The sequence below is a fragment of the Triturus cristatus genome, chromosome 4_1, assembly GCF_964204655.1.
Source record: "Triturus cristatus chromosome 4_1, aTriCri1.1, whole genome shotgun sequence".
In the NCBI taxonomy this organism is placed as follows: Eukaryota; Metazoa; Chordata; class Amphibia; order Caudata; family Salamandridae; genus Triturus; species Triturus cristatus.
In genome coordinates this window covers 1,198,728,436-1,198,756,391 of record NC_140585.1, presented here as the reverse complement: position 1 = coordinate 1,198,756,391, position 27,956 = coordinate 1,198,728,436, and the positions used below count along the sequence as shown (strand labels likewise).

The 27,956-nt window shown below is 41.4% G+C and overlaps 1 protein-coding gene across 1 annotated transcript; it reads left to right on the top strand.

Moving 5' to 3' along the window:
• The first annotated feature begins 119 nt into the window (after positions 1 to 119).
• LOC146856375 (chymotrypsin-like elastase family member 1) lies at positions 120 to 17,491 on the top strand. Its single transcript, XM_085654493.1, has 8 exons — positions 120 to 221; positions 808 to 896; positions 2,486 to 2,586; positions 8,658 to 8,783; positions 11,370 to 11,506; positions 15,278 to 15,423; positions 16,423 to 16,572; positions 17,332 to 17,491. Exons 1-8 carry the CDS (start codon positions 182 to 184, stop codon positions 17,347 to 17,349), a joined length of 807 nt encoding a protein of 268 aa, XP_085510619.1. The 5' UTR covers positions 120 to 181; the 3' UTR covers positions 17,350 to 17,491.
• Positions 17,492 to 27,956: the final 10,465 nt, after the last annotated feature.

The window sequence follows — 27,956 nt, the reverse complement described above, 5'->3', positions numbered from 1 at the left end:
CATTGCAGAAGCACGCTATGTGTCACCTGGGCTCACTCCCAGAGATGCAGGTGCTGGGCTCCCACGCGAACCAAACCGCAGGGTTGGATAGAACTAATCACACTGGTATGACTGTCAGGGTATAAAAAGGGCCACACAAGTTGGAGTTTTCACAGCAGGACTTCACCACAGCTCAGTCACAATGCTCAGGCTCCTGGCCCTCGCTGCCCTCGTCCTCTCAGGTGAGTGTATCCCTTAAACCCCACTTCTTGGCTATGTACAGCTTCCTCTCTAGTCTAGGTTCATGGAACTTGTAAATTATCTAACCAGATTCAGATCTGTTCTCTAGGCATTTTAATTTGGCTTAAAAAGGAGAGCACTTTTTAGTGTGGGTCTACAGTGTTTTTAAACCCACCTTATGAAGGATTTATGTTTATGATGTGTTTGTACTTGGAAAGAATTTGTCTAGGTGGCCTCCTTGGCTACCATTTGAACTCATTTGATCAACAAAAAATGTGGTTTATGCTGTTGGAGGAAGTGTAGATAACTTGAAAGTTTGTAACATTGAGATCAGTGACCATAGCATAAACAGCAAGTTGATTGAACAGTTGGTGATAAGGCAGTGGAAAATCATTCCAGCCTGCACAGAAAATATACGCTTTCTTGTTGGTACAGAATTTATCAACATTTTGCTGGTAGCAGATCGTTGTAGTGAACACAAGATTGCGAGCAATTATGGCGTTTCAATAATATTGTGGCTTGGTAGGAGCCATAATTTTTTAGAATGTTCGAATACCAACTAGCCTCGTTCCTCTCCTGTCTTCACAGGACATTGCTTCGTAGCCAACTTTGAGGACAATGTCACTGTACGTGTCGTGGGAGGCACCGAGGCCAAGAAGAACTCCTGGCCAACCCAAGTAAGTCCTAGCCCGTCCGAGGCTCTGTGAAGCTTTCAAGTGTTATCAACGGATTATTCAACTCTGCACTGTTTTTATTGGTAGTAGTAGTAGTAAAGCTTTATTCAATTTTTCACGACAATCACAAAAGTGTACATAAAAAATGCGTAAAATACATAACATGGGAGTCATTAGCATTAGTGTTTTAAGTTTGTTTTATGGCCTATTTATGTCACAAACAAAAGTGGTGTAGACTCAAAATAACAGCCACACAAAGTCAGCGAAACTAATAACAGAGGCATAATGAGAATCCCAGGGCCCACAGACTCGATTTTGGAAATCTGCGGCACACGAGATGGGGGGTTGAGCCTAGAAATTCTTGGAGAACAAAGAACTCGAAGCCCAGTTCTGTCATTTCTGTGCTTTGTGGGACTTCCAATGCTGCCTTTATAATGGGGAATGCAAAACCACAAACTTTGAGAATGCAAAGAACAAACCAGGACTGCATGAACTAGTCAAGACCGATTTAGGACAAACTAAAAGCTTTGGGAGAAGAACCCACCTCTTCAAGTTATTGAAATTGAGCAGGGAACATAAGGGTTGGGCTAAAAGCTCGAAAACTGTGCTCTCCTTATGTCTTGCCAATCTACGATTGTACGCCCCAACCGTATGCAAGGGCGCAAAATAAGGGTAAAAGGAAATAAACAACTCTTAATGCCTCACAACATGTGGTTGATAAGGCTTATCACTGCTCTCCCCAATGTCACTCAACAAAGACAGATAACTCACCGTCATTCCCTACTTGCTTTAAGTCCCTAATCAGTGAATTACAAAGCTTAGAATGCAGACATGCAAGAGTATGTATTGTAATCTGCCAAATTATCTGAACCAATGTCAGTATTCCATACAGGGTGCCTATAATAAAGATGATTGCTATATTATCACAATTTTGAAAATTGGAGATAACAAGCATTGGCAAAGCCAATCAGACTGGTTTCGGATGCCAGCATTTTGGCTTCGGTAATTTTTCTTTTGTTTTTTCATGGTTTTCATAAAACAATGTGGTGGGAGCTGCTGGGTCCTAGTCAATATGAAAATGGATATGGTTATGCTATTTGAGAAAGAGCGGAATGCTGTCAATCATTAAGAAATTAACCAACGATTGAAGGGGACTTCCCCATGCTGTATGCCATAGTGGAAGAAAAATGTTACTGACACAACAATAGACCTGTGGATGAAGAGGGCTTTATAAAAGCCCGAATAAGTAAGTAATTAAAAAGTCTTGGTTAACGCCAGTCCTAAAAATGTGCTTAGCTGGAAAAAAAGTTGAGAGCCATCGCCTAAATTTTCACAAGGCGGCTACTATAGCTTTTTTGTAGGTGTGGATGCATTTGAAACTTAGTGAACAACTGTGTATTTGATTAATGGCCTCGCCATCTTGCCGTTTGCCAAACCATGCACCACCATCCTTTTTGTTTTGCTGCAAAACAAGAAAGAAAATGGCTTCGTAAAAAGTGGTTTGGGACGGATTATACTTGTTTGTTAACAGTTTACAGCTCTGCATGCTGATTTTACTGCATGTCACATATCTGGTGTGCCTTTTCTCCTAGATCTCTCTCCAGTACAACTCTGGGGGCAGCTGGTATCACACCTGCGGCGGAACCCTGATCAGGAACAACTGGGTGATGACGGCTGCTCACTGCGTGGACAGGTAACCAATGGAGTTAAAGGAGACAAACATCCCTCTGTCTATGGCCACAAAGCCTGCTGTTGACTGTTTGATGGATTTAGAACATCTAGATTGCGAACAGAACATTTAAAAAGTCTCTTATTGCTGGAAAATCATGTCACAAGGTGACAGGATTGGAAGGGAGAAAGGCTTAGCCACTCTCTAAGGGCCTTACACCATTGTTAATTGAGCAGACGAGCCATGAGAAGGGATCGGAATTTGAGATAGTCATTATCAAGACTTATTTGTTTTGACAGAGAATTCCACCATCCAGAGGGCAAGTAAGAGAAATTCCACACACAGACACACACACATGTACCATTAACTAAGAAACCTTGTAAACTATGGGACACATTTACTAAAGTTTTGACACAACATAGGGCAGCAGGCAAAGTTGCTATGCTGCACTGCGTGAAAGGGAGAGGGCAGAAATGCTCTATATTTACAGTGATATGGAGCATTTCTGCACTTCCCTCGCACTGGTGCATTGTGTGCAGACTAGTGCCAACACAGGCAGCTATGCACCATGGTGCAAGGGTGCCTGCATTACAGGCAGGATTGTTTTTGTGCACTAAGGGACACTTTCCTGTACAAAACAATCCTTAGAGGTATTTTCCTCTTTCTGCATTCTGCAGCACACGTAGAAAGAAGAAATAAGGAGGACAAATAGAGAAATGTCTCATTGTTACGACTCACTTGGGTCGTCGAAGCATTTTGTCACATTCCCGTGTTTTCAAATCTTCGTAAATCTGGGAATGCGCCAAAATCCATAGGTGAGTGCATGGGAACGCCCATACTCCACCCATGGAATGCCTTTAAAGTTGAAATGTATCGTAACACAGTGCAAGCAGCTGCCTTGCATTACATTTCTTTTCAAAGTGACGCAAGAACTCCCAAATCAGGCCTTGCATGGCTTTGTAAATATTATTAAAGCCTTTGCGTTGTCCTTTCGTGATACAAGGACAACACAAAGGCTTCATAAATATGGGCCTTAGTGATGTTTGTGGAAAAAAATAAACATTCATGGAAGTAAAGAGCCACAAAAATGGGTTTTGCTTGGAGAAACTAAGCAAAATAGGTATAACTGCGTTAGCCGTTATTTAATTTATATATGTCAAAATCAGCTTTCAAATTCCTACTTTCGTGAGATGTTTTTTCAACGTGAAGGAGTTTCTTCTATGTAAAAACAGTAAATTACCAATTTTTTGTAACTTCACGAAGTGCAAATATGGTGACCATCCAAATCCGCAGACAGAATTAAAACTTTACCTGTCACCAGGGCCAGCCCACTGGGTTAAGTCACTGGTTCATGAGAGCAAAGAGGTGCGTTCAGTAGGGAGAGAAGAAAAATGCTCTAGCTCCCCAAATTTGGCATGAATCGTGACATGGGTGACTCTTAGGTAATCTGGGTAACAAAGGAATTACAGGTTTGACTCCCTTCTGCCACCAGTAGGCAAGGTTATAACAACTACCAACAAATGAGAAGCTGCTACAGGGTCGGACTGGAACGGAAAAGAGGTCTGGGAACCAAAATAAATGTAGCCCCTGATTAGTAAATCAGATAAGTAAAAAAGTGGCCCATGTTTGCCGACTGGGGCACTATTAAACGTGTAAAGACATGCTGTATAAGTGTTTTCAAAAGTATGGATTTGAGCTTGCTGCAGGCAATATAGGCTTTACGGGCAAAATAAAAAAAACAGCCCATCAGACCATAAAAAAACCAATAAACAGCCAAAAAAAAGCCCACACCCTGACTTGTTAGACTAACCCTTTTAGGCACTGCCTGGTTGACCAATAAGCCAAAGAAATAATCAAAGAGAGGGAGTGAAGAGGTATTAGGATAGAACCTACCTCCTATCTGATATTTAGTAAACAAAAGTGATTCTACCCTGTCATGAAGTGAAAAAAGTGATTATAAATTATTAATTTTTAATTTTGTAATGATAATTAAAGTGAGTTTTGGGTGATCCATGAAATGTCACGGAAAGCACTATGTGTTTTTAAAATACCCCTCACACACTATGAATCCCATAGTGTCATGCTTCTTCATGGGGGTCTTCCCGTCCCTCTACGGGGCGGGGCGTGCTACTACCTACGACTACGCGGGAGCACTGTTGTTATGATGGTAAGGCTTATGTGTAGTGCAAGGGATGTGAGTGTTTAGAAATATGTGTAAAATATAAAGATTAAAAGAACCCTGGCTAGTAGAAAAAGCAATTTGATTCTGTTCTCTAGCTGGGAGCGTTAAAAATGGGGAAGAGAGTAGGAGATATCACGAGTTAGTGGCTACCTACTGGGTCAACATGTTTCGTAAGCAGTCCCCACTGCTTTACTCATCAGGACCAGTAAATTATCCCTTAAACACTAGAGGGATATTGTATCAAGATATGTATGCCTATTCATATCTATTAACAGACTTAAACGAAAGCTGCGCATGAGGGTACACTGACCCCAATGAAAAATATGGCCAAATTGGTATCTGAAAAGAAGAAGAAGAAAAAACACTAGTAATACAAGGCTGTTTCATCGTTGTGGGGTATAAACACATCACCATACTTTAAGTATATCTTGCTGAGAATTCAGTTGATATCGTTTTCGTGATATATTTTTCTAAATATATATAGTTTTCGTGATATATTTTTCTAAATATATATTTTTCATTCTATATCTGAGCGTGTAAGGTGAATTTTACTCATCACCCGAATTTTTCTTAGAACAACGAAAAAAAGAAAAAAGGAAAAAGGAAGCAGTTAGACACAGAGGACAGACTATATGTGACATTACCACAGAAACAAACATATAGGTATTATACTATGTGGATTCGCTGGTTGTATACACATATATGGTATAATACGCATGATTGCCCACAGTCATTCACTACATGTAAAAAATCGTAATGTACATACTTTAATTAGGCGTAATGTTCAGGCTTCATGAGCACGCACTGGAGGGGAGGGCGCCTGGTTATAGTCACTATAGAATAGTAAATATCGTATTAGTGAGGGAAAAACGGCAGCCGCCGGTGGAAGGCGAGCCTACCAGACTCCTGACCTGGTTTAACGACTTGGCCGAGTCACAACTTACAGTTTATAGGATCATTCCTCGCTTCCGTGTGCCTCCGTGCTGCTCCGTCGATGTAAACACTGGAGTGAGCATCTGTGTTTTTATTGGCAGAGGGCAGGCAAGAAAAGGACGTACAACTAGAGCGTAAAAGGGCTTCAAAATGGCCGCCCGACATGGACTGTTCGAGGCACCAATCCCTCACTTCCTGTTTACGGAACGTGTGGAAATAAAAAGTTGTAAAAAATCGTAATATGAAACAGAGCATAAGGTACCTATGATCAATCGATAATTCAATGTGAATCTTTAAAAATGTCAATATATCGAGCAAAGGGAAAAATAGATATTTGCGAGTATTGTAGCAGCCACATGTTAACACTCCGACAAGGAGCGAGGCACAAAAATCGGCCGAAATCAAAAAAGTTGACAACGATCAAAAAGGGAGGAAAAAAGAAATGGGTAATTCATGATTCATTCAAAATGATGTCCATTACTTAATAATTTTCCTCAGTGCTTAGTGAAGCAAAAGTAGACATATCGCCGTCATTGTGGCAGGAGAACACGGAAAGCAGACTGATCATTGGCACTTCATTGAACATCAGGAAAGCGGAGTGCTATAGTTCGTAAAGAGATGTCTGAATGTGTATTTCACCCATTGTCTTCAAGGGGGAGTTTGTAATGGGGTCTGTAAATCGATCGGATCGACCTCAGACATTGTCTATCTTGTTTGGTAGACCAATCATGTACCCACCAAAATGTCATAAAAAAATTCTGGGTGGGTCAGCAAAAAAAGGAATCAGATTGACTTCAGGCATTAGAATTTGTTAATTTAGAGAAAAAGATTAAGGTTTTTAAGAGATTCATTAGTTGAAGTTAAACCTGGCTCCATGGAATATCGTCATTAAGGCCCATGATGTTGGTCTTAAGGCGGTGTACCCATCTTTGCTCTTTTTCAAACAGGTATTTGTCATTCGGTACTTGTTCTATGACTGTCCATGATATTTCTTCTGGTGTATGTGCAAAGTCAATGAAGTGGGTTGCCATTTTCGTTGCTCCTTTTTTGCACTTGATGTTGCTTTTATGCTCACCGATTCTTACTTTTACACATCGCGTGGTCATCCCTATGTATTCCAGTTTACACGGACATTTAATCAAATACACAACGTTGTTACTGTTGCAAGTGGTGAATTTTCTCTGTTCCCATTTGGTGCCGTCAAGAAAGGTGATGCTTGTAGTTTTTCTGGTAAGATTACAGACTTTGCATCTTCCACACGGGTGGTGTCCTTGGATTTTAGCCATGGAGGTTGATAGGCCTGTAGATTCATTGCTGCTAGGTCTAGTGTGGACCAACATGTCACATATGCTTTTACCTCTTCTGTGTGCAAAAATGGGTTTCGGGAGGTTAAGACCACCACTATTCAAAATGCGCCAATGTTTGTTCACAATTTTGGTAATTTTATTGGAATTAGTGTTATATGTAGTGATGCAGAATGGCCGTTCTTCTTTGGGTTTCGGTGTAATTGGTTCAAGAAGGCTTTCTCTGCAGTTGTTGCGTGCTCTTTTGTATGCTTTCTCAATAATTCGTTTGGGGTATTGTCTTTTAGCTAATTTAGCTTTAAGATCTTCCGATTGGCTTTTGAAGTCTTCAACTTCAGTGCAATTGCGTCGTAGGCGCAAAAATTGTCCATAGGGAAGGTTATCGCGTAGGTGTTTTGGGTGAAAACTCTGATATAGTAGAAGGCAATTTTTTGCTGTAGTTTTGAAATGAGTGGTAGTCACAAGTCTTCCATTTTTAGGTGATATATTTAGGTCAAGGAAAGTCAGCTCCTTATTAGATATCGTACTGGTGAAATTCAGAAATTCATCTTGGTAGTTGAGCCAGGTCATAAATTGATTGGCAGTGATTTCATCACCGTTCCAGATGATCAAGATGTCATCAATGTATCTTTTCCAGATACTGATGTTGCTCTGGAAAGGATTATTGGGATGTAGAATCCTCGTTGTTTCTAGATGATGCACATAGAGACCAGCTATACTGGGAGCAAAGGTGCTCCCCATGCTGGTCCCGTGCTTCTGAAGGTAGATGGTGTCCTCGTATCTAAAGAAATTTTCTCTCAATGCTAGGCTGCAGCATTCCATGATGATGTTTCTAGGTGTTTGATACACCCAATCAGTGTTGAATAGAACCTCCTCGATTATGTTTAGAGTCTCTGTGTGTGGTAAGCTAGTGTACAGGCTCTCGACATCACAGCTAATAAGCAGTTGGTGTCTTGGGTCAAAAGGAAGGTCTTCTAATAGTACGAGGACATCTTTTGTGTCTCGCAGGTACGTAGATGTTTTTCGAACCATGGGTCTTAAGAATGCATCTGCGAATTTAGAAAATGGTTCTAAAATAGAACCTATACCAGACACAATCGGGCGACCTGGAGGGTCTTTTAGTTTTTTGTGTATTTTATGGAGAGTATATAGATAAGGTGTTCTAGGTGAGTCTTGGATAAGAATGTCTCCTTCTTTTTTCGTTATCCATCCATGTGCTAGTGCCTCTTCCACCATGCTCATAATCTTAATTTTCACCCTTTCAGTTGGATCATTTTCTAAGATTTTGTAATTTCTAGGATCTTGAAGTAAGCGTAGGTAGTAGCACGCCCCGCCCCGTAGAGGGACGGGAAGACCCCCATGATGAAGCATGACACTATGGGATTCATAGTGTGTGAGGGGTATTTTAAAAACACATAGTGCTTTCCGTGACATTTCATGGATCACCCAAAACTCACTTTAATTATCATTACAAAATTAAAAATTAATAATTTATAATCACTTTTTTCACTTCATGACCAATAAGCCAGTCTGATCCTGGGCTGCTTGACCTCGAAGACAATGTAGAGTGCAGCGAAACATTTAGCCCCCCCCCCACAGTAGAGTCCCAACTTGTAGCAATTTTCACTACTAGTGAGCGCTTCTGATATTTGTTGCCTGCTTTTGCCTCTCAACAGTAACATGAACTTCCGCGTGGTTGTGGGCGACCATAACATTCAGGTGCACGAAGGCACAGAACAGTACATCTCCGTCTCCAGGATCGTCAGGCACCCCAACTGGAACCGCAACAACGTTGCTGCTGGGTAAGGCACGCCTGTCTTTTCTCACATAATTTTTTACAATAATTCTTTTTACACACCAGGTCACCACCATGTATATGCCCAGTTTTAGTCTCTCCTTATGATATACAGTGTTCTGTTGATGCCAAGCACCAGGCCTGTGTCATAATAATATAAAAAATAAAGCAGATAAAAAATAAAATAAAATATAGTCCAAGATACATACTGCCTATGAATAACACCATGGTGAAGTACCATTTCTATAAGGATTGTCACTGGTTTGACCACATTTTACTATGAACATATATTATTTTTTTCAATGAACATGATATTCCTGAAGAATAAAAACATTTCAAAAGTTTTTTTTAAGCTCTCACATTTGAGCCTGTCATATTCTTAGACATTTAAATGAATCATGATGTAACTGTGTTATTTCTCACTCGACATTGGTCCTCTCACCATTTGACTTTATCAACCGTAGAAATACGTATATATTCTTGAGGGGCATGCCTAGAGGACTTAGGTCTACATATACAAAGTAGTTTTGCTGTCGCAAACGGCGTGATTCGCAGAATCGAGACATTTGCGACCGCAAAAATGATTTTTGTAATGTACAAATACCAAATTGTGATTTGGTAACTTGTTTGGCTTTAAGAACAAAAACAGAAGCGCTATTTGGAAGGGGTGTGTTCAGGGCATCTCTTCCAAATAGGGAGTCTGAATGGTATGTTCTAATGTTCTGCAACTGAAATGCGGCCACGAAACATTTGCACTTTACCATCAATAAAAGGTTGGTGGTAACCTATTTGCAAATGGGAAGAAGTCCCTTCGTACACGTTCCCTTTTGAGAATGTTTGAAAAAACATTTTTTAAGAGCAGGCAGTGGTCGTGGGAAAATAAAAATGAAACGTTTCATTTTTCTTTTGAAACACATTTCATTTTCCTTTAGGGAAAACGGGCTGTGTTCGAAAAAAACCTAAAGATTCCTTTATTTAAAGCAATCACAGTCATGGTCGTCTGCAGATCCCAGCAAGCCACCATCCTTTTGATGGTAGCAAGCCCTAGTGGGTCACAATTTGCAACCTACCTCATTAATATATTTATGAGGTAGGTCTATTTGCGAGTCACTTTGAATTGCTAATTTGGAAATCAGGGCCAGATTTCACTTTAGTACATTAGCAATAGCAATTACCAAATAGAGATTCACAAAAAAATAGCTAATTGGTAATCACTATCACTAATTTTCGAACATATAGATGTACAAAAATTTGTAATAACAGTTATCAAATAGCAAAAAACGTAATGCTTTTCAAAAGAAAAATGAAACGTTTCATTTGTTTTTTTTAATGACTAGACAGCGGTGGTTGGAGTACTGCCTGCTCTTAAAAAGAAACAAAAAAAATCCAAACATTCCTAAAGGGGAAGGCGTCCCAAGGGGACCCCTTCCCATTTGCGATTGGGTTACCACCCACATTTAATTTATGGTAAAGTGCAAATGTTTTGCGACCGTATTACAGTCGTAAAACATTAAGACATACCACTGTGATTTGGTATTTGGAAGGATGCCATAATCCCCTTCTAAATATAGAATCATTATTAGGTCGCAAACCCAAATTGAGATTCGGTAATGTGTTAACAAATTGCAAGTTGGGTATGATATATTAGAAAAAGCCTTTCTGCGTTCTCAAACGGCAAGATTCTACGATTCGGGCTGTTTGTGACTGCAAAATATACTTATTACATCAAACCCTTAGTGGCTAAGGGCTGTAGGGATGACTGTTGGTTGGGCCCAAAGGTTCAATATGGAAATATTATTACAGAACTCCTTTGCTAGTGCGGTAGTCTCACTAAGGATTAAGAGCATAGCAGCTGCACCAACCAAAATATGTACAGGGAGGGAAATTTATTGTAAATTTCCAATTCCTTCATCTTCAGTGAAAATAAAATGCAGATACACTTGTGCAAGGATTTTTCAATTATTCCTCATCCAACCTATCAGGTAGTGTCACTTAGCGGTATGTGCTGGGCACAGTCTATATTTACTAGTTAGTGAAGACTCATCAAATAATTAAGAGGCTGATCTAAATTTATTTTATCTACCCTCAGAACAGGGAAAGGCGGGATTTGGTAGTACCTCTCCTCTTGCTGGTACGGCAATGCGTTATCATTTAATAAGATGTGTCTGTGGGATGTGCGAGCCATGGTCAAACATACATCCTTTTGCTACAACGAGCAAGTACCCAGCTCCTGAATACTGTGCTTCCACACAGTGTATTATCCAATGTGGTGAATCAGACACTAGAGAGGAAAAAGGGGTCAACATTAATGAACATCAATAACATCAATCAATTACATGGGTAGCAGCTGATTTTCCTCTGATATGCCAGTAACTGTCCTTCCTGTCACTGGTCTCAGGGGTCATGAAAGCAGCATTAGAACGAGAAAGTAAACTTTCTGTGACTTCCATTCCCAAGGAAGGAGAAACCTGTGGGATTACCTAGTACCTCTTTCATGGACATATTGTGTCGTGAATTTGTCCAGTTGCAAATTTGTTGTGAGATACATTTAAGTTTCACTGCTTTGTTTTCTAACTCTGGTGATCGTTTTCAGGTATGACATTGCTCTTCTGAAACTGTCCAGTAATGCTGCTCTTAACAGCTACGTGCAGCTTGGGCGCCTGCCTCCCGATGGACAGGTCCTATCAAACAACCACCCCTGCACCATCACTGGCTGGGGTATGACAAGAAGTGAGTATCTCCAGCCACAGGTACTTCATATAGTACTTTAGACTTGGGTATCTTTCATATTCAAATCTTTTGGACCTTGATTTAGCTAATATTAGCTAATATTTCCTGGAACAATGTGAAATGTGTGGAATCCCTCTGTTTCTGCATTCCATGACAAAATGAAAATCCAGTTAGTACTATCTTTGATTTTGTCCTTTTCAAAATTGATACCTCTACTGGGTGCACACTCCCCCTACACTGCAGAGCTATTCCGGGAACATATCTTGGGACTTCAGTCATCATCAGTAGCCAGAAGGCTAATTTTGATTGGATGAAGGCAGTCAAATCCCAATAGATAAACACTTTCAGGCAATGTGATTAGCTGTCCAGGGACCAACTTGGATTGACCCCTGTGTTCAGCCCAGTCTTAAAGGATGTTTGGCAACCAGTCAGAATGGTTGAAGCCCTTCAGAGACCTTGCTCAATAGGCATTGCAATCCAGGTAGGCAGCAAAGAATTCGGCATGGGACTGCCGGACAGGGACAACAGTCACCCTATCACAGTCCGTGCCTTAAAGTGGAGCTTTTCGACATGTTTTACATTTCCATGAACATGGAAGTGGTTACTGGATGATGAAGATCATCACAGGAAAGAACGTGTCCCACTCACCACTACTGGGAGCAAAGGAGTAGTCAGAAAAATAAATCTTCCCCACTCCCCCATTTTGACAATACTGCCAAGCCATCAAGCAAATGAAGCAAGATAATCTGACTGTCCCTACCAGGTTTCAGGAGGGATGGTTGGTGTTAAGGGTGTGTTTGCCTCCAAGACCGTTTTTGGTAAAAAATGCCTAATGCATTTTACAGCACAATTAATTAGAAAGGATTTGATCAGAAAGGATAATCCTTTCCAGGTGCTTCTAAATGAGCTCCCATTAAAAAATCCCAAACAATAAAGTACTGCCAATGTCCTGAGGCTGACTACATCAAGGATGTCGGGGTGATCCTTCATATCTTCTCCCTTTTGTTTTTTCTTTCTTCCACACCTTTTTCTTTTTCTAACCTCCATACCTTGTTGTGTTTCTTTCTCTCTAGTTTTTATCATTTCCAGTTGCTCTTCTCCAACACTGTAGGGTAGATCGATTGCCAACCGCCACCTCATACCATTGTCATGGCATTCTATGGAACTTTTATTTATTACGCTTCTCCATAAATAACATACAGAATGAGCTCCATAAAGTAGCAATTCACCTAGCCATCTCTAAGTAACTTCTGGAAAGTTTGAACAAAAACGTTATGCCAAATAGTGCAGGTGCTCTCAGATCCAAGGAGATCAAGCAGTTCCGGACCCAAAGATAATATCCATTTAAGAAAAAAATAGGTCCTAAGATTAATTTCAAATTTTAGTTTTCATAACTATGGAAAAACAGTAATCGAGCACATGTAAATTATTTGCAGCATTTTTGAGCAAGCAACCATGCAGCGCTTCTCATGTCCCACCGAGTGCCCTGGGTATGTGGTTTAGGCATCCCCAGTTGTTCCTACTAATAGTAAGAAATGTATGCCCAAGGATGGCCTGAGGCAGCCTACAGATAGGGAGAGACCTGTTTACCCACCCTTCCCAAGTAGACAAGCTTCAAACTCGGCAGACCAGATGGGCTAGTGGGCGTAATGCTCCTTTGTACACGCTAATCCCAGGACAAATAGCTTTGCAGCTTCACGTTTTTCCATATTTTGAAAGTTTGTGACCAAGGTGACACTGTAGCACAGGCATTTCAGGATGAGCTGGGATACAGGAACTAAATAGCTTGTACCCATTACATGATTATTTCACAACCCCAGGATATTAGACACGAAGAAACTAGCCCAAGAGAAGCAGCCATTGAGGTCACGCCACAAGGCAGCTGTAGAATGACATGTACCCCTTCTTTACTCACCTGATGCAACCTCAAAGGAGGTGTCCATAATGGCCTGCTCTTTCCTTTTCAGCACTATTCGAAGGGTACCTTTTCCAAGGTCTTGATTTGATCTAACCTCTTCATCACTTAACTGAAAAAGAAATTTTTGCAGGTTCAGCTTGTCCACCATTAAGTCACACCACCAAAAGGAGGACACTGGCTTGCGATCTTTAGGGTGGTGGTACACAGACCCCTCCACCCTCATCTTGACACTGGTGTGATGAGTAGGCAGTTTCTAGGTTAAACCATTCTCTTCCTGGTTGACCAGGTACAAATCATGAAAAACCTGAATAGACTGGCATTCCCTGACCAGCCACTGAATCTAACCGCCAACAAGCCCAGAACACCTGGCAGTCACACAGACTCTGGGGCGAGGCGTGGTCAGTAAGATTGGGGCGGGGTGAACTTCAGATTTCCCAACAATCTTGTTGGCGTAATATGTTAAAATACATTATACAACAAGCAGAGTGTATGAGTGGGGCTTAAGGGACAGTGGAAAGGGAGAGGAAATTCAGACTGGTAGGAGTACTAAGTGACAGAAACACTATATTTTGTAAAATAACCAAAACATTTTTAGGACTTTCAAATCAGGGATGATAGAGAGTGTGTGTGTGTGTGTTTTTGTCAGTGTGTGCATGCAAAACTTCCAGGTGAAATCCGACAGACACCTCACCATAGCCGACTGAAAGCACCTGTACCCAACTATTCCTCAGAAAATACATTTATTAGGAGAGTGTAACAGCCCAATCACCACCCCACCCCTGAAGCTTTGCCCCTGCACAGACTGCAACCTAAGGAGGAACCCTGTGACCGCAATTTGTCTTACGTCAATGTTTTTGCCCTTTTTCCTATCCCCAACTCACATCTTCTCTCTTTCCAATGCTTTCATCCGCATTAATTTAATTTATAAGTATTCAAGAGAGGCAGCTACTGAATGCACCTAGCACCACAGCCCAAGACTTCTGGCAATTATACAAACCATGGCCCTCGAGAAAATCGTGTTATGGTGATTCAATGTATTTCCATGTTTTTATTTCCCACTTTCCTGTCCTCGGCTCACACCACCTCGATTCCTACATGGAAAGGCTGCAAGGCCAAAGGAGTTGATAAAATTGATTGACCGGCTAATCTTAGTTTGCTAGGACCCTCTGCCTAAAGGTTGTGCTGCTGAGTTTCGACACCATCAATATCATGGTGCAATATCGAGGACAAAATATCAAAAGGTAAGTGCATACAGGGAAGTATAGATTTACTATTCCTGATTCTGCATCTATGTATCAGGAAGATATATGCAGCACTAAGTATATATCTGGAGTTCGGTATAGAAAATCTAGACTTACCTGTCTATAATTTATTTTCAATATTCTGTCCTCGGTATTGTGTTTTTCGGTATTCACGGGGCACGCCGTCTAAATCCCCCCTGGGTGTAAAAATCGATACCTAATACATATTTTAAAATGTTTCAATACCTGGAAATAATTACCGTCTTGCCTTTATTTATTCATTTAATGAATAGAAAGTCAATCTATTTTGTACAAACAAATGCAGATATGTGATCACGAACAAGGGAAGTAAGGGTGCGATGCAACCACACTTTGGTGCACTTGCCTTATTCATGAAAATGCACATGGTGCCAGGCATGAGATCACCAGGGCATCAGCTTTGATTAAATAGAGCAGTAATCAGATCAGGTACACAGTGCCTCATCCTTCCTCCCTTTCCTCTCTCCTACGTGTCTGTACCTTTTGTAGAAGCTGCGAGTCACCAGCATTGAAAAAATCTTTCTCTGAATAAATAAAGAGACACAGGCAAGGCAATTGTGTCTTTTCTTGCAGGCAATGGCCAGGTGTCTTCCACCCTTCAGCAGGCGCCTCTTCCAGTCGTGGATCACAGGACCTGCAGCTCTTCTTCCTACTGGGGCTCCACAGTCAAGAGCACCATGGTGTGTGCAGGAGGAGACGGAGTGCGCTCTGGATGTCAGGTCAGTACAGGCGCTCAACACATTTATTAGCTTGTTTGTGCCAGGCCTCTTCTGCAAAACTGAGATCCCGAGCAGGCTGCCACCCTGCACCATCCCAAATATCATGTACTGCTATTAGCAGATTCTTCTGTGAAATGGTGCTGACACGTTCTGACCAGTTAACTGTCTGCTGCTGACCGTATTCAAAGTTTGCTCTTCAACAGACAGATCTTTATATCCATATATATTTTCATTTATGATACGGCTTTTTGTTTCAATTTATTTCACATCACTGCTTTACCAACATCAAGAACAGTGGCTGTCCAAATACAAAACTATAAATATAACTAAATACAATTAATCACTGATCTAGTGACCTATTTATCACAACAGCAATTATATCTCCATTCTATAAACAACTGCAGTAAATAGTATCAGATTTTCATAATTCCAATCCTGGAAATCCCTTCTGTGCGTAATCCAAATCGCAGGATTTAATGGCGATGGGCCATCCCAATTTATCTGACCGAGAGTAAGAAAATGAGAACCACCAAGGTGAGCGAAAACAGTATGCGCTTTGGCTCGGCTCATATATACTTGATGTAATCAGTGTACAAGCTTCTTTCTTACAAAATATACAGATCTATATGTCCATTCCGAGACTGTCCTCAATAATCTCTGTTTCTTCTTGTTTGGTTTTAATGAGAAGAATACCAGTACATCTTTATTTGCCGGATGGTTTTCTTTTGAGCACTGCTGAGTCAATGTGTGCAAATTCAACATATTCCTTATTTTGACAAGGCATTGTCCTCACAGAGCAATAATGGAGCATGGGGGCATTTTCCAAGAATGTCTAGGAAGCCAAAATTAGCCCCATTCTGAATGGGAATCCATTGCATGACTGTGCCAGGATATGTGATCTGCTTGTTGTGTAGACGTCATTGCACCACAATACTTAACAGGCCCGGCCATTTTGTATTCTTCGATGCTCATCACATTGTCAATGTACTTTTTTCCTAGGGAGATTCCGGTGGACCTCTTCACTGCCAAGTCAACGGCGCTTACTATGTCCATGGAGTGACCAGCTTTGTGTCTTCCAGTGGATGCAACACATACCTGAAGCCAACAGTGTTCACCAGGGTGTCCGCCTACATATCCTGGATAGACAATGTGAGTGTATTGCAGAAGGCACCAGTCAGTGAGATAGCCTTAGCATTAAAGAATGAGTCCTGAATGTAAATGCAGTAATATGTAGACCAATGGTCAAGAAGGTGTCTTTGAAACAAGAACACCTAAATCTGAGTCCTCGTTTCCTTTTATTATGTCTATCTACTTGCCCCTCTATTTTTTTTCTTTTTCCATCCCATTCAATTCTCCAAATTCAAGTAAAAATATTATTTTGTTAAATTATTCCAATTTAAAGAAATAAGTTAACTCATATAGTAACCTGCTCTTAATTAAAAAAGCAATGTTTTTAAATAGATGGAAAGAAATGCCTAAGCAAGTATTTCCCACAATCGTAAATTAAAACACATTTTGAATAACTCCTTATCTTCATTTTGTTAAGCTTTGCAGACATACGTCCTTATTTTTGGAATTCATTTTCAACCCTAACAACTGAGCTGTCTACATTTCTTAATTTCATCTCTATTTTTAACACTTTTGAATTAGGAGCTTTCTAGTACCACATAAAGAAGTTCTCTCAGTGCCGGATTGATTACATGTGAATATTACAACCTTTGTTTGCAGGTGTAGAGGTCAGCTGTGGCTAGACAGTTAAGATGCTGACATTTTGTTACTGCAAATTGGAGGAGTATGGTTTCACTGAGACAGTTATTTAGCAGTTCAGTCCAAAACGTGTGGATCACTTGCAGCTATGTTTGACACAAAAATACTTTAAGGTTTAACAAATCGCTTTCTTTCTTCTAGGCCATCAGGACCAACTAAGCGCAATCGAAGTCAAAGAACACTGGGTGAAGCCGCTGAAGATCTGTGTCGGGTTGATTGGATATTCCAACATTTTTGTATCGCAATGTACTAGTGAGATCTTTGTAGCAATCAGCAATTATAATAAAGTGACATATTCAAATGGCTGCCTTCGCTCATTCTTTATCTGGCTCTCATGGTGATTTTAATTGCCATATCCCAGTGGCGTCCAGCCTAGATCCAGGAAGGTTGGCTCAATGGCAAATGCATAAGACATATTTGCAATCAGTGAACATAAATGGCACACTCTTGAGCTTTCACTGGGCTGTTAGTCAGTCAATCAAACAACTTTATTCAGTCAATCGACCATAAAAGCACAAAATATCACAATAACAACAGGGTCAGAAAAGCATCTTATCGCAGTAAAACTGTAAAACATCAAACGCGAAAATTCTATATCCCCCCATTACAAAACAGAGAATTTAAATTTATGGTCAATAAATAAAGGACATTTAATAAAAATCATTATAAAAGGAGCTATCGCCAAGAATACTTCAATATTAAAACACTAACATCTCTCAAATTACACAGCATATTTTATTCTCACTTTCACTGGGCTGTTTTAGCATAATCCTTTGGTCTTATCAAGTTCTGTCAGTGGGTGCTTTAAAAAATTAGTTTCCCTACTTGAACGAATCCTCTGATTTTATCCTGAGGAAATCACTCAGCCTCACTAGCCTCACTAGGCCTCGGGTGCAATTGGCTAACACTGTGAGTGTATTGAAACAGGTCACATGTCTCTCTCAAGAGATGGGTAAAAAAAAAAATCTTGTTCTCTGTGCCCACTCACTTGTGCTGTAAATTCAGTTAGCCAGAGTGAAACTTGACCATCTTAGAACGGGCCTTTATTTTTGTGTCTTGGAGGTTTGAGTGCCTCTTACCAGCTTTTAGTTTCAGGTGTCCCTTTTGCTGTAATCATGATCTCAAATAGCATTCACTCAACACAACCTCACCAGAGATCCAAAGGAATGCATTGGTTTTGAATGAATGAACATTTTGTGGAGCGGAGTCAGAGCTTGCTGGTAGAGCAGTAAGTGGTAACCTTACATTGGCCACACCTAATTTACGGATTTGGCGAGAAATGCACTAAAAAAGATCTCCTTGCCATCATTAAATTGTCTAGTATGGTCTATAGATACTCCCAGACAAAGTAACAGAACAATGGTCACAGAAGAACATCTACGTGTTTGAGGCCAAACAGGAAATTTAGGAACCAATGGCAGCAGGGATGACCAGTCGGTACACTCCTTTCACCTGTAATGTTTAATCAAAGCCAATGGATATGTGTGCAGTCAATTGCTAATTGGCAGATAGTCCTTTTGGCAAGACCTTTGCTCTCATGTTACAAAGTGATAAAACATTGGATTGATTTAGATATTGTAATTGATCTTAGTGAGAATTACATTTCCAATTTGAAAACAATATAGAGCTCTAAAAACGGCAATATTGATCTAGGTCATATAATTAAGATGGACTTATTTCATGTTAAATATTTGGGAACCATCACACAGTTGCGAACCAATCAGATCTCATAAAATAGGCTATTTTATTAATTGATGGACCTATTTATTTATTGTTTGAAATCAAGAAGTCCTGCAAGAAAGGAGAGCATTGTGAATAGTAGATACAAGTCAGGATCATATTGCCGATATATATAATACGCTAATTAATTATTTCAGATCCAGAGGTGGAAAAGGTGTTCCCCTTAATGGTAAATAAGCACGGCTCTCTGTTAGATGATACATCTCAGTTTAAGTATCAGGCTGCCTTTGTTGCACATGAAAGTATCCAAGCGAGGGCTTGTGCGCTTGCCTTGAGGTTGATTTTATTTTATTTTGATAAAGTGTGGCATTAATCCATATTCATCAAGGCGCTGTAGTCATGACCATCAGATATTGAACAGTGTCAGTCAAACCAAATTAATTCTAGGAAAAAGCTGCCTACATGGTATAGAGCAAGGTCTTGAGTGCCTTTCTAAAAGGCAAATGCTCAGTAATCATAGTCAGAGACTGAGGAAGCGAGTGCCAAAGTCTGGTGGCAGCGACTGAGAAGGCTCTGACCCCCATCTCTTCCTCCGGACCCTGGGTATGATGACCAAATTGCGGTTGACAGAGCAAAGGTTTCTACCTGAGGTGCACTGCTGAAACATATCTTTAATCCCAGCAGGGCTTGGAAGGTGGAGGGCTTTATGATTTGAACATAACGCACTTCCTGATGGAGGGTCCATGCAGCTCACTCAGCCCGCAGCCGCTGACTGGCACTTAGGAATGACAAAAATAGGTCTGGCAAGTGCATTCTGTGCCACCTGAAGTTTTGCCTGGGTGCTGAGGTTCGAACCCGGGTAGAGGGCATTACAATAATCTAGTCTGGACATGACCAAGGCTAGTGCAACCTACTTTCACGCCGACAGGGAAAGATCTTTTTAAACTACCTAATAATCCAGAAGAAGGTAGTGACTGTGCAGTTGGGCCTGTCCATTCAGGGAAACTTCACAGTCTAAGATTACCCCAAGAATATTAGCCCTCCCAACTGGAATCTGGACTGTGCTTAAGAGGTCCGGCCACCAATTACCATTCAAGATCGGGGTTTGCATCCCAAAAAGGAACACCTCAGCTTCCTCCCCATTAAGTTCAAGGAAATTTCTTTCCATCCAATCAGCGACTGCCGACATACATTGAGAGAAATGATCTGCAGTAGCAGTGGAGTTCCTGAGGAGTAACACAATGGTCTGGGTATCATCGGCATAAGCTAGCGCACACATCCCATAAGCATGAATGATGCCAGCAAGTGGGGAAACATAGAGGTTGAAAAGCGCAGGGCTCAGAGACGATCCCTTCGGCAACCGGCAAGGCAAGGAGAAGACATCCAAATGGAACTCATTACGCAGTACCCTCTGAGAGTGATCATTGAGGAAGGAGGACAAGAGGGCCAATGCCTGCTCTGTAATGCCCAAATCTTGGAGGCATTCAATCAGCAGTGATGGGGAGATGGTATCAAAGGCTGCGAACAGGTCTAAAAGAACCAAAGCTTCACCTTGCCCCTCATCCACTAGTGGCCTAATTCGGCCTGTGGCCGAGACCAAAGCAGTTTCGGTTCCATGGTGTGTTCAGAAACTGAACTGAGATTTGTCCAGACAGCCCTGCTTTTTCACAAATTACATCAAATGGCCACTGAGATGTTTCTCAAGAATGTTGGCTGGTAATGGAAGTAGCGAGATCAGACAGTAATTTTTAAGATCCTTGCTGTCAAGATTGTTTTTTTTTAGGAAAGGCATGATAACTGCCTCCTTCCATCGGCGTGGATAGCAACCAGAGATTATGGCTTTGTTTATCAAGACCGTAAGAGGACGTGCCACAGAGCATGCTGTCATATGCATATTTGCTTGTCCACATGATTCCAGGGGTTGAGCCTGACCTAGGGCCTGATTTAGATCTCTGCGGACGGGTTACTCCATCACAGGGGTGACAGATATACCCTCTGCCGAAATATAAATCCTATAGGATGTAATGGGATTTATATTTCGGCGGATGGGATATCCATCACCGTTGTGACAGAGTAACCCGTCTGCCAAGATCTAATTCAGGCACTTAGTGTTGAGGAGATGGTGTTCTACGATTTCAGGAGTGAGAGGAGGAAAAACCGTAAACAAATTAGCTTCTGGCTCTTTGGACCACAGAGGCTCCAGGGGTTCCACCTGAGGCTCTCTGATCGGAGTTTGCAACGTATAATTTTTCTTAAGTTTAGATGCTTCAAGTGCGTCATAAATATCAGTAATTTTACATTGGAAGAATTCGGCTAGCTGGATGCAAAAAACTTGTGAGCCGTCTAATTGTCCAGATAACGAAGGGCTAGAGAGTTGCTGCACCACCATAAAAAGTACTTTAGTGGATGTGGCAGATACAATTTTATAGGTGCAGTATGGGATAGTTTATTTTCCCTTATTCTGCCCCTATAAATTGTTTTTTCTTGCTTCTTGAATTTTTTTGGGGGGGGAGTTTTATATAGCGCAAATTTGACCAGAAGGTATCAGGTATCAGAGAGCTTTACATAAGCACCAGTTGCATTGCACAAGGACACATTATTTTTTGTTAGGCACGGGGAGATTAAGTAATTTGCACAGAATCACAGGATATTGAGCATCATTGCCGAGACTCAAACCTGGTTCCCCAGATTTGAGATCGACCTCTCTAACCATTAGACCACACCCTCTGTAGTGCTAGAGGCACTCTTGTGGTTTGAGACCCTGTGATGACCTTTCACTACCATTATTTGAATTGACTGTAGTGTGTTATTTCATCCTAGCCTGGATGTACGATGGTCCTGCATATGCCTTGCTTCTCTTCTTTCTTGTAATCTTGCTGCCTTTCAGTGGGAGCTGTCACGGAGTAGAATAGCCTTGCCAAGAGCAGAGCATGTGGGATGTGCATTTGAAAGCATGAAAGGGAGAGAGAGGTGTGGAATGTACTCTTTGGTTTGGAAGTGTTGTGGGCAGTGATGCACACATGTGCTCGGTGTTGTATGAAGTGCTTACTATTGGATTTGACATGGCCTCATGTCATCTTGTTTTCTGACTTTGCCTTGCTTCAGCTTTTATGAAGTTCTTACTATTGGCTTTGACATGGCCTCATGTCATCCTTTTCCCTTGGCTTTGCCTTGCTTCAGCATTCCTGCGTGCACAGCAGTGCTTGCAAGTTGCTTGGGTTATTCACGTTCAAGGTCTTTCTGTTTTCGTGAGGGATTGTTTATGTATTCTGAAAGGCTTTGTGAGCTGTGAGCTTCGTCAAGATAGAGGCTGGAACATGCGAGATTTGAAGAAGAGGACGTGAGAGCTCCTTCCTGCCATGGGAATGCTTGCCTGGAACTTGGCCAGTTCTGGTAAAATTCCTCTGGCCCAGGGGGAGGTCTTTCTTGAATCTTCTAGTGTGTTTAAAGCTGAGGATTGTGAACCTGGTAACCGGGAGTTTGGAATCCGAGCGAGGACGGACACGTCTATCTCGGAGTATGAATCCTGGTTGCTGAAGGATCTCAATCACAGCTGTTTACTTCCCCAGTCTGAGATTCGGTGTTTTGCACCAGGTAATGTAATGAGTTTTGATTATTGCCATTGTGATGTGAGCCAGTGGCTGTAATCATTTGATGTGTGAGTGAGTGTGTTTTCTTTGTGATGTGTGAGTGAGTCAATGTACACCTCCAAAGTACTCATTTGATGAATATATAGCTTTCTTTGGAGGTGCACATTGACTCACTCACACAGTGAGATAAGACTCAAGCAAATATACAGGACGTCCAGTATATTTGCTTGAGTCTTATCTCATATTATTTGCCTGCTTGTTTATTCATCAGTATTATTCATGCATTATATTTACCAAGTGTGTTATTATTGCTAGGATATAAACATATATATCCCTTTGTGTATTTGAATCTTGTGCATTTGACATCTGGGAAAGCTTTTGAGAGTATTGTGTAAAATTATCCCCAAGCCTTACTATAAAGAGAGAGTCCTTGCATTTAGTAAAATAAAATCCTTTTCTAAAGGTGCTGTGTTAAAGTGTTTTGACTGCGTCGGGTGTTGGGCTACCATGTGGAAGATGCTCTAAGAGCTCTCATCCTTTCAATGAACCAAGGGACCGAGGGGGAAAGCCTTTTCTGCTTAACTTCCAGGCTCATTTGGAAAGGAAGATCTTGGTCCCTACACATGTTGGCACAGCCAGCAGCTAAAAAATAAAATGATAATAAAATATTGTTTTATTTTTCAGTTGCTGGCTCTGAGCCAGTGGGACGATGCTCCTCCACCATTGCGGAGGAGCTGCTGCTGTAATAGCATCTGGTCACGCACATAGGGTTCTACAGTAGATGCTCCTAGGAGGGTTTCTCAAAAACATGGCAGACTGTTGTACTTAAGACTTTGAAAGATGCCTCTGACAGAAATGGAGGTGCACTAGCCATGTACGGTCTGCTAGTTCTAATGGGTCATGATATTATAGAACAATTCTTTATGCTGCTGTGAAACTAACTGCAATAGTAGTGATATGTAACAGAGGTCATTAAGAACTATAACCATCTACACAAGCATTTATATTTGTGTTGAAATTCCTTAACACAGTTCTGGGCTGCTGTAGTAGTAGTAGTAATAAGATATGTTTATTTGAGCTCCTGTCTCTTGAACAATAAATAGGCAACATCCATCATGTAATTGCATACTGCAAGACATTAGGTTGTTGGTTGACTGGGGTGGGAGTTCAGTCAAGCAGAAACCACAATCCTTGTCAGGGTGAGGCACAAGCTAACCCTAAATGAACCTGCGCTCAACCCTCTGGTACCTTGGCACAGAGCAGTCTCGCTGAACTTAGAGGCAATGTGTAAAATATTTTTGCAACAGTTTAAACAGTAATAAAGAGACCAACATCAAACAAAAAGTTTCCCACACCAAGTTAGACAAATAGGGTTCATTTAAATAAATAAAACAAGACCAAAATGACAAAAATCAAATCAGTAGAACCAGAGATAGGGAATTTTAAAGATTTTGTGAAAATAGCACCAAAAACCACAGAGCGCCAACTCTGGATTTCTGGTCATGCCAGCCCGGGACACAGTCACAAGTTCAGGCTGAGCATGATAGAGCGCAGGCTGGCTATAGGGACCTAGTTAGGTGTTGCGTAGCCGAAGTAATACATCGCTTCTGAGGTGCAGTAAGGCTGTGGTGGGAGGTCCTGCATAGTGGTCGAGGATCTCGCCGATGAGGGCTTGTGGTGCAAAGTCAGGCATCGAGGATGCATTGAGCAGTTGAGATGATGCATCAGTTCTGAGGAGCAGCAAGGCTGCGATGTGGAGGCCAGCGTTGTCTTTGAGGCTACCATTGATGAGGGATGAGAGGGCCTGCACCGAGGATGCGCAGAGCAGCGGCAGTTCTGATGGGATGCAATGTGGGTCTTTGTGACGGGTACAATGCACGCAGCAGCGGCAATGCATTGGTTCTGCACTGTGTAGCAGAGTAAATGCGTCAGGATCAAAGAGACTGGCAAAGCACATTAAGCCCACTTCCAAGGATCCAGGACTGGGGTGGCACGACTTGGCAGGGTAGACTCACAGATGGCAGAGTCCAGGTGCAGGTTCAGGTGCAAGATTGTTAGAAGCCTATTGTGTTCCTGAGACTCCAGATTAGCAGGGCAGCCCTGGAGCAGTGCTTAATTTGAGCTAGTGGTTTCCAGTGCTCTGGACCGGGACTTAATTGTTAACACCAGTGCTTGTGACAGTCTGCCACAAAGTAGTGCTGTCTGGCTAATTTAGAGGTGACCACAACAAAAGTTAATTATTAATTCAACATCCATTAAAAATGACTAATACCTGCTGCTCAAGCCATTCTTAAAGCTTTGGGGGCCTGGGATAGTCCGAATTGTCACACTTGTAGGAGTGTGATGGTTAGTAGTCGTGTTGTTACTATAATTGGCAGCTTGCAGGGGCAGTGTGTGGAGCAAGCTCAGTGGCTTCCTGGTGAGGGCCCTGGCACTTATTTTAATTTTGTTTTACAAAATAAGCACTGCCCTGGAGTCACTTTGGGGTTCTGGGTTCAAGAAATGCAGGTCCAGGTCTTCTCACCCAGGCAAGACGGCAGCAGGTCATCACAGCAGGATAGGAGCCCTTCAGAGCAGTAGTCCAGCAGAGTGGCAGTCCTTTCACCAACACAGCAGTCCTTCTTTCTGGCAGAGTATCCACAGATCCAGAAGTGTACTTGAGAGTTGGCTTCTGAGGTCTAATATTTATCCCCAGTTGTGCCTTTGAAGTGTGGAGAAGCTTCTAGAGGCTGGGCTTTGAAGTGCCCAGCTTCCCTTCCTGCCTGGCCCTGGCTCCAGACCAACTACAGGGGGTTTGCAGCCCTTTGTGTAGGGACAGGACACAGCCTATTCAAGTGCAAGTATGGTGGCGCCCAGCTCCTCCCTTGCATCCTACCAGTGATGGCCCATCCAGGCCCACCTAAATCCCTATTGTGTGTGCTGTCTAGGAGGAAAACACAAAGCACAACTGCCACCCACACACAGATTGTGACCCAGAGACAGATTGTATGCACCAATTGACTTAGGCATGAAAATGCCAAATTTGTTTGTGTATCAACTTACTTAAAGTGGCATTTTCAAAACTGTAATTTAAATCAGAATTCAGCATAAATTAATTCAGAAAACACTAAACATGAACAGATTGCCTGTTCTCATTTGCAAATTACACTTATAAAATGAAATAAGGTAACTCCAATGCTAACCCATGTTAGAGGTAGGCCTTGCGGTAGTAAAAAATGACTTTAGGAGTTTTTCACTACCAGGAAATGCAAAACTTAAAAGTACACGGCCAACCTTTTGAAGACACCGTACCCTCTCCTTTGAGCTGTCCAGGGCCTACGCTTGGGGTTACTTATATGTATTAATAAGCAAAGGTTGTGCCTCGCAAAAGATTTATTTTGCCAGGTCTATATGGCAGTTTAAAACTGCACACACATGCTGCAGGGGCAGGCCTGAAAAATATTTTAAGTGCTACTTAAGTGGGTGGCACAATTATTGCTGCAGGCCAACAAGTAGCATTTAATTCACAAGCCTTGGGCACAGGTAGTGTCACCTTACTAGGGACTTACAAGTAAATTAAAGATGCCAAACTTACCATGGTTTAAGGAGAGCACACGCACTTTAGCATCGGAAAGCAGTAAAGTGCGCATAGTCCTAAGGTAAGTAAAAACAACGTCAGCAAAACAGGAGATCTGAAGGCAAAAAGTTAGGGGGGAAACCATGCCAAGGATGCCAGGTCTAACATGTACAATATATAACAAATTATTTGTAGAACACAATAAAATAGATCAGCTCAACGTATATAGATTAAACAAATGATTTAGTTACGAGTGAAACGGTTCACTGTCATTTATAGACAAAACAAATCTGACTAAAGCACAGGTTACATTAAGAAATTCCATTCTAAATAAAACGCGAAGTGCCATCAACCTTGACCTAATATTATATTTTTTTAAAACTGGCTTTAAAAAATTTCGGCACAGAGCTAAAACATATCGACAGTCTAAAATTATATGGGCCTTCATACAGTGTCTCCGAAGTCCACATCTGCACAAACCCTCTTTATTCTTAAAAGACCGCAACCTGGCTGGTGGCATATGGAGAGGGTGTAATACCACTCTGAATTTAAAAAAGGTGTGGAATATTTTGGGATTCAGGAGTTTATTAAGATAAGAAAATGTAGCATTCGTTACCCAAGTTTCACAAATTTCTTCTACTGAGGGCTAAACTCTTAAATATCATAGATTCCTTTCTCTTGATTCTAACTTACCCATTATTGATAATTCTTTCTGAGAGAGAGAGTGAGAGGAGATGCCACATTATAGGTCCTGATATTCAATGCAACTGCTAAAGCCTTCAGCTGTTCCTTGTTTTCTAAACTCTCTTAAGAGTGCCTTAAGAGGATCTATTCCCAGCAGAGCATGGCTATCTTAGGCTGCTCAGATACTAATAATTTTCTCCATAACCGTAGTGTACATATAGCCAAGGTTATTGACCATGATTGAAGCTCTGCCTCCATCCTAATGACCAACATCATTGTATATGTTGGAAGGTATAATACGTTTTTGAACAACATCCCTCAACCTTGTCCCAATCTACAATGTTTTCTAATCCCAATACTTCTACTCTGTATGCAATTTTAGGCGGAATAAGGTCTTCATAAGCTGCCATAACCGGTTGGGTAGAAGGCCCTTCCAAAATCCAGTTTAAATTTCCGTAGTCCTCCAATAGTGGACAATGCTTTTGCCTTCAAGGACTCTATATGGAAGGTCTATCTCAGTGATTTAGTGCATCCCTAAATACTTATGTTCAGAGGTTTCTTCGATTTTAGACTGCCCAATAGACCATTCGAAGATGTGCTTCTTCTTACCAAAGGTCTTAATTTTGGTTTAGTCTAAAATAATTCTTAACTTATCTTTTATACATTACTTTCTGAACTTCCCCAGTTTCCTGGCGTAGGATCCATAATAACCAAATTGTCGGTGTACAGCAGACATGGTACATGAGAACCCCCATTTTGGGAGAGAACAAATGAGTACCTAAAAATATGTTTAGTAGATACGCAAGGTACAGGGCAAATACGGTTGGAGCCATCACACAACCTTGCTGAAACCCGTTGTTGGTGATCTCCCTGAAAAGGCTTCTCTTCACATCCAGCTTTACTCTTGCCCAACAACTGGCTAAAGGACGCTGTAGAGAAGCTAGCCCCTTACAAAATGGCCTCTAATAATAGATATGTTCCATCAGCCCCATGGTTTTTCGAGGCACTCAGTCTAGAAAAACAAAATTGCAGAAGACAGGAAAGGCGCTGGCGGACACAATACAACGAAAGATGTATAAGTCCTAATTATCCAAATATAAAGCCCTCATTTTTAAGGAAAAAAGTAAATATTACACTCAGCTAATTGACAAGGCCAAAAACTCTAAAAAAGAGCTTTTTCGAGTAATATCTAAGTTCTCCTCCATGCCCATAAAAATGGTGAGTAATCACTCTCAATCCTTCTGTGATACCTTAGC